General features: G+C 36.3%; 1 protein-coding gene across 5 annotated transcripts in view; it reads left to right on the top strand.

Moving 5' to 3' along the window:
- The window catches only part of ZNF451 (zinc finger protein 451), a 135,580-nt gene that overhangs the window by 7,269 nt on the left and 108,505 nt on the right, over window positions 1-19,806 (top strand). For all 5 annotated transcript variants that reach the window (XR_011164970.1, XM_069070678.1, XM_069070679.1 and 2 more), the window contains exon 3: window positions 19,019-19,099. Coding sequence is in view for 4 of the 5 variants with exons in the window: in XM_069070678.1 (XP_068926779.1) it covers window positions 19,019-19,099 (81 nt within the window). In the remaining variant the exon portion in view is untranslated. The remainder of the gene's footprint in view (window positions 1-19,018; window positions 19,100-19,806) is intronic.

Here is a 19,806-nt window from a genome sequence, read left to right on the forward strand (position 1 = left end):
TGGCTGATTCCTGCTGGCCTGCCGGGCTGTCCTCAGCGGGAGGTTAGCTTCTCTGTGTCATTTTGTGGGTTCTGCAGCTCCAAAGTTTGTTTAGAGTCCCCTTTTTACATGGATTGGGGAGGCGGGAAGGTAGTGCTTCTACTCTGCCATCTTGGCTCCGCCCCCCCTCCAGAACACTCATTAAAAGATGAATTGATCAAGTTTGAGAAGCTATTGTAGATTTTTCTCAGATTATAATCTGTGTCATAAATCAAGCATTAAGCAAGCACTTAATGTGAAAACAAGATCATCCTCTACCCTCAAGGAGTTTAGATTCTGGGTTGAGAGAAGACAACATATAAAGCTTGTTGTAAGAGGGTAAGGCTACTGATGAGAAGGTAGAGAGGAATTTCAGAGAGGAAGTCCAGTAGGGAGTGAAGTCATTGTGGCTGAGGCCCTTCATAAAATGGTGGCCCAGCTAGTGACACACCAGTCAGGAGGGTGGGCTGCACCCTTGTTGGGATATCATCGTGGTAGTTTTTCCTAAGAGTCATATTTTGAATATCTTTATCTCCCAAATTACTTTAACCAAGAATAGGTGAGATATGGATGTTTACATTTCCACTCCAGAAAGCATAAAAATTAGGCTGTTGGTTGGATGGAAGCCTAGATGTTACTTATTTTCAAGAGTCACTAGCCCATTTAACTTATGTGACTGTTTTGTCTTGATAAATATTGCTGTTTTCTTCTATAGTTTGGAATGAATTTTCTGAAATTGTAGGCATATAGTCAAGGGAGTTTTCTAGAGAGGGAGGCTGTTTTAAGAACAACTTAAAGGACATAGTGTATCCAGGATTTTATCTATCTGCATTTCTCTCTGTTTATTTTGGGGTCTTGGTTTTCAGGAGTTTGAAGATTTCTTAAATTTAATTCCTTGACCTGTTTTCCAGGTCAGTCATTTTTGGAAGTAGATACTTTACATTTTCTTCTATTTTTTCCACTCTTCTGATTTTGTTGTATTTCTCCTGTTGTGGAATCATTGATTTCTGTTTGGTCCATTTTAATTTTCAGGTAGTCTAATACTCGAATAAAGTTTTCTAAATTCTATTCAAAGTTATTTATTCTCCTGATTCTATGGAGCTTTCTAATATCACTTAAAATTTCATCTTTTTATTTTTTGCTTCTTTTCAATTTTCCTTGGGGGGGTAGGGCAGTTGGGGTTAAGTGACTTGCCCAAGGTCATACAGCTAGTTTGTGTTGTGTCTGAAGCCAGATTTGAACTCAGGTCCTCCTGACTCCAGGGCCGGTGCTCTATTCACTTCAACACCTAGCCGACCCTGTTTGTTTTTAAGAAAAAGTTTTGATTACTGTAGATATTAGAGCATATGCACACAAGTGTATGTCCAACATTTGCTTTCTTTCCTGTGTTTGCTTTCACCTCTGTGTTCTTTAAAGCTCATAAATGGCCCTAGCATTAGTGTGGTACAGTGAATTTTGAGTAATGGGTCTTGGTTTGAATCTACTATCTGAGTGACCCTATTAGGGAAGTCACTTAACTGCCCTGAAACTTGGTTTTCCTATGAAAAAATGAAAGGATTGAACTAAACTCTCTTTAATAAGGGCTCTTCAGAGTAGATCCTATAATTCACTCAAGACATATTATCACAAGTTATTTTCTTCTTTGATTAATTTTTCTGATTAATGTATTGATAGTTTCCCCAAATTGTTGAAGCAGTGATATGTTGCATTGATTTTAACATCTTTTCTGAAGAGATTCTAGTCTAGAGGACATTAAAATCTTTCATTTCATAAAAACTTTAGAAAACATTAGAAATTAGAAATTTCCTTTAACAATCTATATAATGTATCTCTATTTCCAAATCATCTGAGCCCTCTAGCAGTCTATTTTCTCATACATGCAGTGAAATAAGAATATTGGTTTATTATTCAAATGGTACAGGAATTTTTAATAAAAATGATTGATTATAAAGCACTTTTAACTCAACACTAAATACCAATTTTGTACCAGGCGATGTGCTAGACCACAGGTTCCTAAACTTATTGGCCTACTGCCCCCTTCTCAAAAGAAAAAAAAATTACTAAGTGCCCCCTGGAAATCTGCTTTCTTTAATCCTTTAACAGTTTGTTTGTTTTTTTATTTGCATCATTTCAAAAAAAAATATATATTTTTTAAAATGGCACATCTTAAATTTAATAATTTATTGTAAATTTGTGGGGTTTTACTGCATTGAAATTTGGATGACACAATGTTGCATCACGTAACCATACAGTATTGTATTGTAAACAAGTCAAATACAAGAAGCAAGAGAAACATGAGAAGGTAAACAGGGAAAAGAAATCATAAGGAACTTATTAAAGTTGAAATACTTATATTCTTACATGGAAAAACAATTGTAACTTATGAAACTTTTCTCAGTATGAGAATTGAAGGGAATAGAAATGTATATATATGTACACATACATATATGTGAGGGTATATACATACATATAGGAGGGTATATGGGCATATGAATACATATGTATATATGTGTACAGGTATATATAGACAGAGGGTACAGGACCAGTTGAATAGGAAGGGATGATACTTAAAAGGTGAAGTTAAGAGGTGAGAGAGGAATATAATGATAGGAGATGGGGAGAGATAGAATGGGGTAAATTATCTCATAGAAGAGGCAAGGGAAAACTGTTACAATGGAGGGAAAGAACAGGAAAGCAAAAGGGAAAGAGTCAACCTTATTCTTAATGAATTTGGCTTAGGGAGGGAATGACATATACACTAAATAGGGTATCTTACCCTACAGGAAAGTAGGGAGGAAGGGGATGAGACGGAGCATAATGGAAGGGACGGCAGGCTGGTGGGGAGGGAAGTTGGAAGCACCCACTTTTGAAAAGGGACAGTATCAAAGTAGAGGATAGAACAAGTGGGGGGTGGGATGGGATGGAGGGATATATAGTCAATCTTTCACATTATATTCACTATGGAATTGTTTTGCATAGCTACACATAGTACAACCTATATTGAATTGCTTATCTTCCCAGTAAGGGTGGGTGACAAGGGAGATAGGGAAAGAATCTGCAATTCAAAGGTCAAATGTTTAAAATATACCGTGTTTCCCCGATAATAAGACACTGTCTTATTAATTTTTTTGGACAGAAAAACACCAGAGGGCTTATTTTCAGGGGAGGGCTTATTTTAATGAATATTGACAGCAATTTTAATAAACAGGTAAATGTGAACAAAAAAATGTACCTTTATTCAATAAGCAAATCACTGGGGAAGAACAGGATGACGCGCTCACTGTTGCAGCTCTGATTGGATGCAGCTTGGAGCGCGCATGCGTTTCACCCAGGGGTACCGTAATGTAGCGTGTAGCGCAGGGGATCACCTTCACTACAGTAGCAATCTCAATAGGGCTTATTTTCGGGATAGGTCTTATTATTGGGGAAACACGGTATATATAATTATAATTATTATTATTTTACATGTAATTGGGAAATAAGATATACAGACAGTGGGGCATAGAGATCCACCATACCCTATTGGAACTTCAGAGGGGAAATGGGGAGAGATATAGGAGAGAGCAGATTGGGGGAGGGGATAATTCAGTGGGATTGATGTTTTGGGGTAGTGGGTAGGAGAAAAATGGGGAGAAAATTTGTAACTCAGTCTTGTGGAAATGAATGATGTAAACTAAAAGATAAAAAAAAGAAAAAAACGATAGTTTATGAAGTGGAGACAATACCTACCTTTTAGGTAGCTTGTAACATAGACATTTGCTGCCATTTAAAGATGACTTTTTAATTTTTTTCCGTGTTTTTAAAAAATGTCTTTACTTAACAGCAAATTGCTCTTCTAAGATTAAGCACTAGAAAAGGAAGATCCTTCTCCTAGGCAGGAACAATGTCTACTTTTGTGATTTGTGTAATGAATATTGATTTTTAAAACTTTTTTGATTTGTTAATGTATCATTGTAATGTCTAGTAATAAGTATACCTTGCTTTATAAAGTGTGTTCCTAAAAAGTTTTGGGCTTGATCTTATCCTCTATCTCTCCAATCCTTTAATCTTTCCCTATTGACTGGTTCCATTTCTATTACCTTCAGATGTGCCCAGCTCTCCAGTATCTTTTAAAAAAAACCTTCACTAGACCCTATCACCCCCTCAATCTATCACCCAATAGTTCTTTTCCCTTTCTCAGCTAAGCTCAATGAAAAAGCACAACTAAGAAATATGTATACTCTTTATTTGCATTCAAAATTGTCAGAGGTTAGGGGCGGCTAGGTGGCACAGTGAGTAAAGCACCAGCTGTGGAGTCAGGAGGACATGAGTTCGGTTCGCCTCAGATACTTAACACCCACACAAAAAAACCGTGTAACCTTGGGCAAGTTACTTAACCCTCCAAAAGGCAAAAAAAAAAAATTTGTCAGAGGTCTTTAATACCTCACTTTTCTAAAATTATATGCTTGTCTTTAACTCCATTCTGTGTCTTTTAACTTCCACAGCTCTCGTTTATTTTTCACTTCTTTCTTCTAGCTCTTTAATTTAAACTTTTTTTCTTTTTCTTTTTTTTTTTTAAAGCAATTGGGGTTAAGTAACTTGCTCAAGGTTACATGGCCAGGTGTTTCTGGATAGGTGCTAAGTGTCTGAGCCCGGATTCGATCCCCAGGTCATCCAGACACTAGGGCCGGTGCTCTTACTCACTGTGCTACCTGGCTGCCTTTTAATTTAAACTTTTAAAGCACTCGTGCATCATTTCTTTTAGGAATTTTAATTGGTCTTAAAGTCTGCAATCTCTATGTGTGTGTATGTTTGTGTTTTGAATCTTTGTAGGCATTTTGAAATTATTCTCTTGGTACTATGTCATGGGCATCCCTGGTGTCTTTTTTTATTTTCTCATTTTCCCAACCTTTCTTCATGGATTGGGACCTTGTGTTTAGCTAGACTTTGTGCTTTTCTGGTGGGATTGTAATGGTCTTACGTCATCCTGGCCTGTCTTATCTGATGTTCATTCTACTATATAGTTACAGCTCTATAACATTCTGCTGTTGATGTCTGGCTGTGAGTTCAGTTTAGAGGATATCACCGTACCCTTTTTTACTCACAGGTTTGGCTTTAAGTTCCCCTAATTGATATTAACAGTTCTTTGGGAGGAATGTGACTAGCTCAAATATCCTGGACCATCCCTTTTCCACAGTTTTTGCCCTTATCACTTCTTACTTACCTATGGGTATAATTTGTGATCTAATGCTGAAAGGATAACCCCACTGGTTTTTCCTTAGATTTTGCTATTCAGGCTGAAGTTTTTCTGAAGTCTTCTTTGGATTATTAGTTGTTGGGATATCCTACGCTGCTTTCTTTTGATTCTGTTTTGCCTGGTCTCCTAGAGCAAGAGAAATTTAATGAAAAGATTTTTTAAATTCAGTTGAAGTAAGAGTATTTTATGGAGTGTTTAGCCTTTTTCTAAGTGCTTATGATAATCCAGGAGAAGTACAAAAATTGGGTCCCTGTTTTTAAGGAGTTTACAGATTAGCTAAGGAGATATAGGACTAATACCATGAAACTATTGACAGTGCAAAACAATATAATTGCTTCACTGCATCAGCGAATCTAAGATCTTAACAATGTTAGTAACTCAAGCCAACTTCACAGGGTGCAGGTCATCTGCTTCTCATCTTCAGTGACTTTTGTCCATGTTAATCTTTCATAGGGGTTCCACCCAACACAAACTTTTTTCAAAGTTATACATAACATAGGCAACAGTTGTGAAGCACTTGGGCTGCCCGTCTGTCTCTCACTTCACTGTGTAACTTGCCCCAACTTCTTCTGTATAGTCATAAAACACATGAATGTCTTTTATGCCCCATCTTTAGTATAAATTATTTATAGTAATAATATACTGCAGCCTGTTAGGCCCACCAGATTATAATGTTTTGTGATTTGTAGCCATAAAGTTGCAATAATATTGGTGTTTTGTTTTTTTTTTTTTCTTTAGAAAGAACTTTGGGTTCATTAAAGCATTGCACAATTTTCCAAATGTCATCTAGCCCTCTTTCTTCCTCTAGTTCAATTCTAGGCCCACTTCCTTTTCTGTTAGCAGTGTCTATTCTCTTATTATTGGATCAGCTAAGTGAACTGGTCATCTAACTGCATATCAGAATCTGAACAGTAGGCAATCTTCTTTGTCCATGTGTTTTTTCTGGTGTAGATTTTTTAACTGAATTATTGATTGCTTTTGAATCTTATTTAAGAGATTCAGTCGTACTTATAATTAGCACAATGGCATCTGAAGGATTTTATAAAGAACCCCTTTTCCATTTATACTTTGTGCTGGTTGTCCTCCATGAAAATGACATATATGCTCGAATAAATATCTAAATGTATGTGTGTACACACATGTATATGTACATATACATGTATGTATATATGTCTATACTTTATGTCCTAGTTATTATTAATAATTATCATTAGACAAAGTTAATCTCTTATTGAAGCTATCAATGAAACTTATATGGGTAGTTCCTTTTAGAGGAGAGGCTTTGAGTTTGCATTTTGTTCTGCTGAATTAATTACACTTTTTATGGTCAGCATAAGGACAGTGAGAATTTGCTTTCTCTGTACTTTTCTGGAGGTTATGTGACAATAAAGATGTGCTTCGGATGTAGGCTCTCTTTGACAAAAGCCTGCTTTTCATATTTTTATCTTACGTAGAACATTTATATAATTTTCTAGCCATGAGAAAGGAGGCATATAGGTTGGTAGTTAATGATGTCCTCTCCATCACTGTTTTGGGTTAGTTGGTAGTGGTCTTCCTGTCATTCAGTATCTTTATCTTGAGAATTAATCTTTTAGTGCCCTTACAATTATTATTTCCTGCATGGAACTTGTTTCTATTTGCTTTGGTCTAGCTCTTCTTTCTATCTTTGTTTTCTTGAATTCCTTTTCTACTTCAGCTTACCAGCACACCGGGAGACTAAGATCATAGGGTAACAGGTTTAGAGCTAGAAGAGACCTTTGAAGTCAAATAGTCTCGTTCCTTCATTTTGCAAAAGATGAAACTGAGACCAAGAAAGGAATCTGTGAACTTGTGCAAAATCACACTTGATAGTAGGCATACAAACTAAAAGTCTTTTGATTCCAAACCCTAGAGATGAATAAGTTCAATAAAAGCCCTACTCCAAAGCCACATTGTAGTGTGAGTCCTCCAGTTCTGTTGTGGACAGAGTATTAGCCTTTTCAGGTTCTACCATGCTTAAAAGGTTTCAGATATTTTCCCAGCAACAGACCATATGAAGCCCAATTTAGCTAAACATAAAGATTATAAACACCACTAGCCTGATGATCAAAGGTGGCAAAATTCATCTCTAAACTACCTCTGCTGTTTCTCTTCCAGTCTCTATCCAGTTCTGTTCTACCTTTTGCTTGTGCCCTCTTGAATCTCTGTTTTTTTCTATCTAAACAAATTTCCCCTTATTTTAGATATCCTGCATTCCTTTCCTATTCTGGCCTTGGTAGACTCTCCTTTTGAGATTTTTGCCCATATATGTCACCTTATTCAGATCATGGTGACAGTTATCTGTTAGCACCAGTTTCATTCTCTATCCTTAAAAGAGTTCAGTACCTGGCGCAGTATTTCTCTCTATTTTATCCCCTACTTTTATATTTATAGACTTCATATATATGTTGACTTTCTCTTAAGTATTTTTTTAGTTTATCAACTTCAACTTTTATAACCTGCTCTTTAAATCTATTTCAATATAATCAAAGAATTGGAGAGTTGGAAGGGGCTTTGGCAAACATGGTTGATTCTGTATCTCAACAAGTGGCAATCCAGCCTGTCCTTGAATATTTTTAATCAGGAGGAACCCACCACATCCTGAGACAACCTAGTCCGCTTTTAAAAAAAATTAAATGTGTATGTGTGTACACACACATATCTATACTTATTTTTCAAAGTGCACACATCTGCCATCCTATCCTCCCTCACCCAGTTCCCTTACATTATTGAAAAGTAAAGAAAAAATCCATTATGTATTTTCAATCAAACAGATACCTACATTATTATGTCCAAAAAATATTTTGTCTCATTCTGCACTCTGAGTCTTTCTATCATGAGGTGGGTAGCATGTTTCATTATTAGTCCTGGAATCATAGTTGGTTGTTACTCTGATAAAAGTTCTTAATACTTTCAAAGTTGGTTGCGTTTACCATATTGTTATTGTACAAATTGTTCTCCTGGTTTTGTTCACTCTGCATCATAAAAGTTCAGACAGGTTTTTCCAGGTTTCTCAGAAACCATAACTTTGCCTTCATTTCTTCCAGTACCTTAATATTTTATTATATTTATGTTCCACAACTCTTTCATCCTTTTATCCATTCTCCAATTTATGTGTAGCTGCTTAGGTTCTCATTCTTTGCCTACTCAAAAAGAACTGTATTTTTGTACATCCTCAGAGAGCTTGTTTTACCTAGGACTAATTTCTTTCCTTAATTATCCACTTTCTTAACTCTGCCACTTCCTTTTTCCTCCTTTCCCTTCTATTTCCTTTTGAGTGAAATGTATTTTTGTACCCTATTCTGTAGATATATAGAATGTTGTGTCGGTGTGTATTTTTCCTTTCTTCAGTCAATTCAGGTATGAGTAAAGTTGAAGTGTCAGCTGCTTTCCCATCCCTTTGTTTGTATAGATGTTTGCTTGCTGTCTTGATTATGTGAGATTATTTTCCATAGCTTTACTTTCCTTTCTGTCCTCCCAGACCCACAATATATTCCTCTTCTTCTTTCCTTTATTCTCTTTAGAGCTTCAAGACAGTAGAAGAACTCTTAAGTCTTGTCTGATTAGACTTAGAATTTATGACCCGAAATGATAGTATAGTTCAAAAGCTTGATACATGTATCATCAACTCATAGGAGATATTTTTACTTTATTCAACTAATATTCAAGTGAAGAGGGAAAGGAATTGGGTGAGGGAGATAAGATGGCAGATTTTTGTGCTTTGAAGAGTAAATATAGATGTGTGTATGTACATACACATACACATTTTACAAGGTTAAACAATCAGATATCTGATAATAGTAAAAGTGCACTATAAAATCAAGAGTTAAATATAGATATGTACCTTTCAATCATAAAATAGATCACAGAAAAATGACATTTTTTCATTCTGTATACTGCTTTACTCCTGTTATATGTTAATATGGATGTCTCTGCTCCAGTGATGAGTTGCATATTGTCAAATACTTTTATCACGGAAGCATACCTCAGACTGATCTTTAATTTAGGTAGCACAGTGTTGTTAGTTGGATACTATCCTTCCAAGACCCTCTATATCAGCATGTTGCAATATATTTTAGCCTTCCAGGGCAGTTTGCTTCCAAACTGTCTGGTATTTCTTAATTTTGCTAGCTCTTGCTGATTAGAGGGCAGAATATTTTCTTTTTAAAATTTATTTAGTATTTTTTTCCAGTTACATGTAAAAATAATTTTTAACATTTGTTTTTAAAACTTTTGAGTTCCAAATTCTTTCCCTTCCTCCCTCTCATTGAGAAGGCAAGCAATTCAGTATAGGTTTTACATGTGTAGTCATGCAAAATATTTCCATATTCGTCATGTTGTGAAAGAAGACAGACCAAAAAAAAAACCCTCAAGAAAAATAAAGTGAAAAAAAAAGCATGTTTCAGTATGTATTCAGACATCATCAGTTCTTTCTCTGGGAATGGACAGCATTTTTCATCATAAACCCTTATTGCTGAGAATAGCTAAGTCATTCACAGCTGATCATCATACAATATGGTGTTACTTTGTACACAGTACATTTTACTTTGCAGCAGCTCTTGTAAGTCTTTCTAGATTTTTCTGAGAGCATCACCTCCCTTTCCCCCCATCCCCTTTCCTCTTACTTTCCTTCAGGGTAAGATACCCAGTGGAGTGTGTATGTTATTCCATCCTTAAACCAAATCCCATGAGAATAAGGTTCACTCATTCCGTCTCACCACCTCTCTCTTCTCCTCTCTGAAAACTTTTTCTTGCCTCTTTTATGTGAAATAATTTACCCCATTCTGTCTCTTCCTTTCTCCTCCCAATACATTCCTCTCTCACACCTTAATTTTATTTTTTAGATATTATCCCTTCATATCCAACTCACCCTGTGCCATCTGTCTGTCTATCTATCTGTCTATCTACCCTACTGTTCCTAAGGTGGTACAAGATACAGGTCAAGATGATAGCATTATTGTATATATTTTCTGCCAGGGAGACAATATATACTTTCCATGAGGTCTCTTAGTAATCCTGTTAATTACTATGTTCTTGGCAGAATCTGTGCAGTTTATTTTTGTTTAGTCCCTTTTCATTGTTCATTTATAGTTCTTTTCTTGTGTTGGAACTTTAAAGTTTCTGTGCAACTATGCTCTTTTCAACAAGAATACTCTTCCATTAAAGATCCATTTCCTCCCTACCCCATATAATATAATGCCTTTGCATAATATCAACTTTTGTTATGTAAGTTTTTCTTAGTGGTTTGTTTTTGTTTTTGTTTTTTTGCCTTTTGGAGAGCAATTGGGGTTAAGTAACTGACCAAGTTACATGACTAGTTTTTTTTGTGTGTGGGTGTTAAGTGCCTGAGGTCAGAACCGAACTCAGGTTCTCCTGACTCCGGGCCAGTGCTTTACTCATTGCTCCACCTAGCTGCCCCCATCGTGGTTTGATTCTAAGATCTATACTCCTTTATGGTGTTGGCCGCTAAATCATGTGTGTTCCTGATTGTGGCTCCTTGGTACTTGAGTTCTTTCTTTCTGTCTGCTTTGCAATATTTTCTTTGACCTAGGATCTCTGGATTTTAACTATGATCCTGGGAGTTTTCATTTTGGAGTTTTAGGAGGTAACTGGTGGATTCTTTATATTTCTGCTTTGCTCTTTAGTTCTAAGAGATCTGGTCAGTTGTTTTTTTTTTTTTTTTTAAGATTTCTTAATATGATGTCTAGACATTTTTTTTGGTTATGGCATTCACATCCTTTAAGGATTCTTCAGTTTTCAATTTGTTCAGTTTTTGCTATGAGATGCCTTACACCTTTTTTTTTTCTTCAGCCTTTGTTTTAATATCTTTTTTTTTTTTTTAGCAATTGGGGTTAAGTAACTTGTTCAAGGTTAATGGCCAGTTATTTCTGGGTGTGGTGCTAAGTATCTGAGCCCGGATTCGACCCCCCAGGTCATCCCGACACTGGGGCCGGTGCTCTTACTCTCTGTGCTACCTGGCCGCCCCTTTAATATTTCTTATTGACTCATGGAATCATTGCCTTCTGTTTGGGCCATTCTAATTTTCAGGCAGTTTGGTTGTTTTGACAAGGTTTCATACCTCTAAGCTTTTAATTAAAAGTTAAACTTTTAATTCCCTTTCTAATTCTTTTCTCCATCACTCTTGTTTCCTTTCCATTTTTTCTTTCCTCAGTTCTCATTTTGTTTATAAAAACATTTTAAAATTTTACAAAAACTTTTGCTTTATCTTTTCCAGGAATTCTAATTGAGTTTGTGCTCAAGTTGTGTTGTTGTTTGAGTCTTTGCTTATAGATACTTTGGAGTTATTTTCTTCTCCTGTGTTTCTGTCTTGAGTTTCCTTGCCACCATGACAGCTCTCTATTATGTTGAGATCTCTTTTTTGTTTGCTTGATCATCCAGTCTATTTCCTGACTTTGGACTTGATGTTAGGGCTGGGTTTTGTCACACTTACAGAAAGGTCTGAATGATTCTGTTGCTGTTTTTTTTAACAGTATTGAGTATAGTGTTATTCCAAGATCTTAGGAACAGTCTGGGGAACTATTAAGCATTTTTAGTGTCTTTGGTGGGGAAGGTCTGATCCAGCACAAAGTCTTATTGCAGCCCTCCTGCTCTGAATTCTGCAAGTTCCTGACCTGGGTTTTGGTTAGAACAGTAATGAATGGGAAATTCTGCTGGTTCAGTGACAGAATTGCAGAATTGTTCTTGATATCTGTCATTCCTCTTTAGGCGAGACTAGATACTAAAACTGAAATCATGTTCTGCTTTTGGGGACTCTGAGCCATGCCATTCTCCATTCTACTTTTGGACTGTTCTATTTATTTATTTTTAAATATACTTTTATTTATTTTGTTGTGTTGCCCAATTACATTAAAAAATTTAACATTAGTCTTAATAATTTTGAGTTCCAAATATACTCCTCAGTATATCAGTTGTACATGTGAAGTCATGAAAATACATTTCCATATTAACCATGTTTCAAAAGAAAACACATAAAAACCAAGAAAAATAAACTGAAAAAAAGTATGCTTTTATGTACACTCAGGAATTCATCAATTCTCTCTTTGGATAGCATTTTTCATCATGAATCCTTTGGAATTGTCTTGGATCATTGTCTTGATCAGAGTAGCTAAGTCTTTCACAGTTGATCATCTTTAAAGTATTGCTCTTATTGTGTACAGTGTTCTCTTGGTTCTGCTCACTTCACTTTGCATGAGTTCATGTAAATCTTCCCAGGTTTTTCTGAAACCATCTTGCTTGTCATTTCTTATAGCACAGTAGTATTCCATCATAATCATATTCTACAGCTTATTCATCCATTCCCCAGTTGATGGGTATACCCTGAATTTCCAGTTCTTTACCACCACAAAAAGCCTGCTATAAATATTTTTGTATACATAGGTCCTTTTCCTTTTCCTTTGTTCTTTTTGGGATACAGATTACTTTAGTAGTGGTATTTCTGAATTAAAAATTATGCACAATTTTATAGTCCTCTGGGGATAGTTCCAGATTTATTCTCCAGAATGGCCGGAGTAGTTCACAACTTCACCAATAGGGGCAGCTGAAACTATTAAGAAAATTTTCCCTAATATTATGCCTAACTTCACCTTTTCATAACTTAAATTTATTATTCCTGATTCTGGTTTCTGAAATTAATAATAAGTCTAATTCTTCTTTCACTTGATAGACCTTCAAATTCTTGAAGACCATTTTGCCAGGCTAAACAACCCCAGGTCCTTAAATTGATAAGTATATGATATCTACTCAAGGCAGAGAACATTGAATTTGAAGTGTCGGGGGTATCTCACACTCAACATATCCAAAACAGAACACATCTTTTCCCCCAAATTCTCTTTTATTTCCAATTTTCCTGTTACTTTCTAGGGTACACCATCCTTCCAGCTCAGTAGTGGGGCCCTGAGGCCACATGTTGTCCCCTAGGTCCTCAAGTGTGGCACTTTGATTGCAGACTTCACTCTGTGACCTGCTCTAGATTTTCCTCAAGAATTTAAATAAACCATACTTGCCTATTGGATGCCTACTTTTGTCTTCCATTTTTTGAAAATCATGATGTTTGACTTTTTCCAATCTTGCAATAAGTACCTCTCATTTTCCATGATCTTTCAAATATAACTGACCATCTTTCAGCAGCCACCTCTGCCACTTCTTCTAAGAACTAAGATCATAGTTCATTTGGACCAAGTGTCTTGAATTCATCAAGGTTAAGTAGGTGCTCTTCTATTTCCTTATTTATCTTGGGTATTAATTCCTTATAATCCTTTTTTTCTCTCAGAGAAAACAGAAGGGAAATAAGAATTGAGCAACTATATTTTCATTCTGTCCTTTCCAAGGAAAAGTTTTATTATTTTGATCTTTCTTTTCCAATTTAGCTAAAAACAAACTACCCTTTAATTCATACTGAATTTTAAAACTCTTTACCCTATTTTTACAGGATTGTGGCATGCCCTAATAATTTTCCCCTTACGTGTTCTTGCTCCCATCTTCTGTACATATATTTTTAATAAAATCTAAGTTGGTGAATTGCCTCTGAATACACATTCTTTTCTTCATACAGTTCTCAGTTTTAAACATTTGAATTGTTTGCTTTGTGTCTTCAGAATTTTATACTTGAGGGTTTCCAGTCCCTTTTGGATTGATATTTTTACCCTATGTTAGTCCTTGGGGGCCTGCATATCTCCTCTGTACCTTTTGGAATATGTTTTTCCCAAATCTAAAGTGCATGTCACACAATCCTAACAGAGAGTGGTCACTTTCCCCCAAGGGTCCATCATTTCCACTGTGACAACTGGTTCCTCCCTTTTGGTAAGCAGTAGATTCAGTTTAGAATTTTACTAAGTTGGTTTTCTGCCTTTAGGAGGATGAAATTATTATGTCCCAAAGTTACTAAAAATTTTGCTTTTGTCAAAGAGAGGGTACCATAAGATGGCTAGATTATTTCTCTATAACAGGCTTAAAATGTATCTCTAATTCCTTAACTATTTTATCTTTCTCTCTTCTTGGTCTTCATTGTAATCTGATGACAGAATAATTTCTTTTTTTCCCCATCATTGATCTTTACCCAAATGCTTCCCACCATGCTTTCCTACTTTGCTTCCTGGTTTTTTTCATGAGTATATGCAGTACCCCCAGATCCCATTTTACCTTTCCTTTTTTTTCATAATAAGGTGTACTCATGTTCCAGCTGTAATTTTGATCCCATCAAGACTTTGCATTTGCCTTCTTGAATTAGAATTACTTGTTCTTCTTGTTTGTTCCCTAAATTTTAGGCCTTTGTGTGACATTTGAAGCTATGGGCTTTACTCTGTTGAGACTTTTTTCTTAGATTTTCTCTCCTATGCACTTTTAGGTATTTGCACCCAAATTTCCTTTGTTGTAGCTTGGTGGAGATAACACGTCTGAAGTCTCTTATTCTGTCCTCCTATTTATTTATTTATATTTAATTAAAATTTTATTTTTTCTCAGATGTAAACAGATTTTAGTGTTCATTTTTTTTTTTTTAAGTTCTGAGCTCCAAATTTTTTTTGTCCTTCTGTCTCTTTCCCCTTCCTTGAGACGGGAAGAAATTTGATACAGATTATACATGCATAGTCCTGAAAAAACGTTTCCATTATATTAGCCATGGTTTCTTTTGTTTTTGTTTTTTTTTTGCCTTTTGGAGAGGGGTAGGGCAGGACAATTGGGGTTAAGTAACTTGCCCAAGGTCACACGGCTAGTAAGTGTTGAGTATCTGAGGTCAGATTTGAATTCAGGTTCTCCTGACTCCAGGGTTGGTGCTCTATTCACTGCTCCACCTAGTCGCTCCCATATTAGCCATGTTGCAAAAGAAAGCACAGATCAAAACACTTAAAAATAACAAAGTAAAAAATGAACGCTTTAGTTTGCATTCAGACTCCATCATCAGTTCTCTCTCTAGAGATGGATAGCATTTTTCATCATAAGTCCTTTGGAATTGCCTTGGATCATTGCATTGCTGAAAATAGCTACACTATTCACAGTTGATCCATTGTACATGTTACTTACTATGTGCAATGTTCTTCTACTTCTGCTCACTTCACTTCACATCAGTTCATGTAAAGCTTTCCAGGTTTTTCTAAAAGCTTCCTGCTCATAATTTCTTATAGCATCTCTTGCCTTCTTGCCCCCCCACCTTACCACTAGACTATTTCCAATAACTTCCTTGAAGCATCTTGAAGTTAACATTTCCAGAACAAAACTCATTATGCATCCCTTTTGTTTCTGTTGAAGACACCATTTCCCTTGAATGGTATAGTGGATAGAGTCCTAGATTTGGAGTTGAGAAGGAAATGAGTTCAAATCTCTCTTGACTCTAGCTGTGTGAGCCTAGGCAAGTTAGTCAAACCTGTAGAGCTTCAGTTTTCTTATCTTTAAAACAGATAACAATAGCACCTCCTTTACCTTTTGTTGTGACAAATGAGATGACTGTAATATAATATTAGCACCTCCCTTGCAGAGTTATGTGACAAAGGAGATTTTTGCACGCCCTAAATTTCAATCTAAATATGAATTAATATAATTTTCTAGTAACCCAGGTTTAAAATCTACTTTTTCATTCTTACTCACATCCTTAAATCTAGTCATTTTGCAAGTCCTTTCATTTCCACATCTCTCAACCCTCTCCCTTGCTTTCTTTCCTTTCTTTTCTCTCATCTAGCCACTGCCCTTGTTCAGGTCCTTAGCACTTCATGCTTAGACTATTGAAATAGTATCCTGTTTTGTTTCATTGTCTTAAGAGTCTCTCCTCTTAACTCCATTGGTAACACAGCCGCTAAATAGATATTCTTAAGTTTAAATATTACAGATTGGGCAATATTGCTGCACTCTTGTTCAAGAAGTAGCTCCCTATTATCTCTAGGATAAGAAGCCTCTGGTTCAGCTTTTAAAGCCATTTATTTGCGTACTTGCTTCCTTCTAGGCCCAACTGAAGTGACTGACTCCTCCTCCAAATTTACTTTGCGAATATTTTGTATTTACTTATATTGATGTATTATTGTTTACTCCCAATTGAGTATATTAGATTCCTTGCAGGTAATTACTGCTTGACTCTTGTCTTTGTATCCCCAAAATTTAGCACATAGCTGGCACATAGTAGGAACTTAATAGATGCTCTTATTGTTCATTTCTTCAAAAACCTTTAATGCTTTCCTACCACCTACCAAATCAAATACAAGTTTGTCTCCCTGATTTTCAAGGACCTCTTAAATTTTGAATCAATAAAAGACTCCATGAAGCAAAGTTTTTTTTTTTAATTTTTTAAAATTTTTTTGCTTTTTGGAGGGCAGTTGGGGGTTAAGTAACTTGCCCAAGGTCACGTGGCTAGTTTTTGTGTTAAGTGTCTGAGGCCGAATTTGAACTCAGGTCCTCCTGACTCCAGGGCCAGTGCTCTACTCACTGTGACACCTAGCTGACCCTGAAGGAAAGTATTTTGTTGTTTAAATTGTATAGCATAAGCTACAGTTGTTATAGGAATTCAGAAAAGAGGGAGAATAGTGTACCTGGATGTGGTTAGAGAAAGAAGGTAGTAGTTAGTACTTAGGTATTGACTCTGAAATGAGTAGAATTTGGATAGTTGGATGGAAAAGAGGAAGCTGTTCATGAAACAACAGCACAGAAGTAGAAATAAGAATGACATATATGCAGTACTGTCAACACATTATCTTGACAGGAACAGAGGGTATCATGGAGTAGTCAAAAGTAAAGTTGGATAGGTGGTGCTAGCTATATTCAACCAGTCATTATGGATTTTCAAGGAGGTAACTAAACGATTAAAGCATTGTTCAAGGAAGAGTTAATTTGGCAGTGGTATGTAGGGTAGATTGGAGGGGAGGCAAGATAGTAGAGTAATAGGATATAGGTTAACATCTCTTTGGAGAAATTCTTTTTTGTTGTTTTTTTGGCTTTTTGGAAGGGCAGTTGGGGTTAAGTGACTTGCCCAAGGTTACATGGCTAGTGTTAAGTGTCTGAGGCCAGATTTGAATTCGGGTCTTCCTGACTCCAGGGCCAGTGGTTTATTCACTGTACCACCTAGAGAAATTTGCCCCTGAGAAATTCTTGATAAAGTGTTGGTTTTCTTGCTGACTTGACACTTGCAAACTTGAGTAATTTAATTCAGTGGTCCTTAATCAGGTATATATAGGATATTAAAAGTCCAGGATTCCAGTATCTATTTAAAGAGTTTTCAGAATTCTTTCAGGGGTCTGGAAAGAGTCATAAATGAATTGTTATGACTTACAACTTGCTGCAGTTCTAGTAGTGGTGGAATGACTGAATGAATCATTTATTAAGAACTTACTGTGCACTTACATGTTCGAATTGGAGAGATAATATATATGGAAGGTTTCAGTTGCAAGTCAGATGGATATGTCCAATGGTCCTTAGGGTGCAGTGTTAAAGCAGATGGTAATACCTCTTCTTTAGTAACATTTCCACTGATAAAATCCTACCATTTTCTGATGTTGAACCATTCAATTGTCCTAAGGATTTTAGTGTTAAAAAATTTATTTTTTGGTCCTTCAGTAGCTGTGGCTGTAGCCCCCTGTGAGCAGTGGCCAGGCCACATCTCCATAGGGTTTGCTTCTTAGGATGAAACATAAGAGTCAGTAGGCTGGAAATATTGGTATTCCCAAAGCAAGGTCCTGGGCTACTTTAACTGGGTTGGCTTGCCTGCCAGGTGAGTGACACTTAATTGGTAATTGGGCATGGCGGTTTCTTTCTCCAAAGGAGTTTCTTCCCTACGTGCTGGCTATGAGAGGGCTATGAGCACTAGAGATCTGGGGTAGGGGGTGCTGTCATTCCTGTGACTCTTGTACTTATCTTGCTGTTGGTGGCAGATGATGAGCAGTTATTGCTGATAGTGATCAGGAAGGCAATCTTCTCCAGAGTAATTTCTCCCTTCAATAATGGAGATTACATGTTGACCCCGAGCCTTATGAACCAGTTTTATCACAGTGTTTCTTACAATGAAGCTGATTTTTTTTTTTTTTTGCTTTTTGGAGGGCAGTTGGGGTTAAGAGACTTGCCCGAAGTCACATGGCTAGAAATTGTGTCAAGTGTGTGAGGCTGGATTTGAACTCAGGTCTTCCTGACTCCAGGGCCAGTGTTCTATTCACTGTGCCGCCTAGCCGCCCTGCACAATGAGGCTGATTAATCAACCTTGCTAAGTCATTTTAAGAGTTGAGAATAAGTGTTTACAAGTAAACTGGGGAAAAAAAGTTACAGGTTTGTCATAGATTTAAGACTACAAAACTTTAGGGACTATGTAGTCCAACCCACCCCTGTTGTATAGATTTTGTGACAAAAAGGATGAGTGGAAGATGACTCTTAAGGTTTAGATCCTGAATGGTTGATATTGGTGGTATCAAGAACAGGCCTCCAATACAATACAATTTTTCATGCCTGATGAAAAAATAAATCCACATAATAATTTGGTACTAGTTTCTTCCCATCTTGGAAAGAAATCATGGTTGGCTTCAGTTTATTTCATAAAGATTCTACTTATTCTCTTTGGGTTTTGTAATATCTTTTTGTTCATGACCTCTTATTAATGACTTGCATGGCATCTGTGGATTTTCCTTCTTATAATGCTGGTCCCTTGCTCCTTTTAGCCAAGAAGCATTTGGTTAATGGCAGAAGCTTTGATTTGAAGAACAGTTCAGTAATTTGTAAATTTTTTCTTCTTTCTTTTTTTCTTCTTTTTTTTTTTTTTTTTAGGAAGGGCCACTGAGACCTGTCCTTGAATACATCGATCTGGTTAGTAGTGATGATGAAGGACCTAGTACTTCTCATATTAATGTAAGTACATTGTATTTTATTTATGACATTTTCCAGTTCTTCAATTGAAATGGCATTTTCCAAGAATAAGGGCAGATCCAGTCATTAAGCTAGTTAATAGTTTTTCTGCTTCGGAGAATTTGGTGTTAGAAACCTTCACTCAGGTGGGCTATGAGAGAGGAGTACACCCAGAATCTTCTCTAGAGACTAAACTTCTGCTGCTAGTTTTCCTCTGTCACCCTTCCAGTAAGAATATGAGAAGACTTCAGAATGATTAAGGTAAGTCCTACTTTGAAGGTCTTGAAGTTGGTGTGAATAAAAAGAAAATTGAAGACTTCAAGCCTTTTGATTCCTATTCATCTTTTTTTCATTGTTTTCATCAATGTTTGTAAGACTGAGTCCTCCCGTCCTAGAACATCAGAAATTTTTTTTTTTGGGGGGGGACACACATTTCACCTATTTCTTCTCAGTAAAGAAGGAAGGGACATAAGTGTTCTTTAGGAAGTGGGGTTCCATAAATTGTTATTCATTCCCTAACAACTCAACTAGTCAACAGCTCCATAAATCCCCTCTCCCAAATGTATTAGTCAGTTATCAGTTATGACTTCCTAATTATATCACTCAACCCCCACTATGGGGTTGTGTTTGTCCTTCGTTTTTGAAGAGAACCATGACATCGGGGAAATGATGACATGACTTGCAGTTGAATTTGATTTGAGTGAAGGAAT

This window comes from Petaurus breviceps, unplaced genomic scaffold, assembly GCF_028583685.1.
Source record: "Petaurus breviceps papuanus isolate PSGF00001 unplaced genomic scaffold, PetGlider_PUasm1.0 90822, whole genome shotgun sequence".
Taxonomy (NCBI): Eukaryota; Metazoa; Chordata; class Mammalia; order Diprotodontia; family Petauridae; genus Petaurus; species Petaurus breviceps.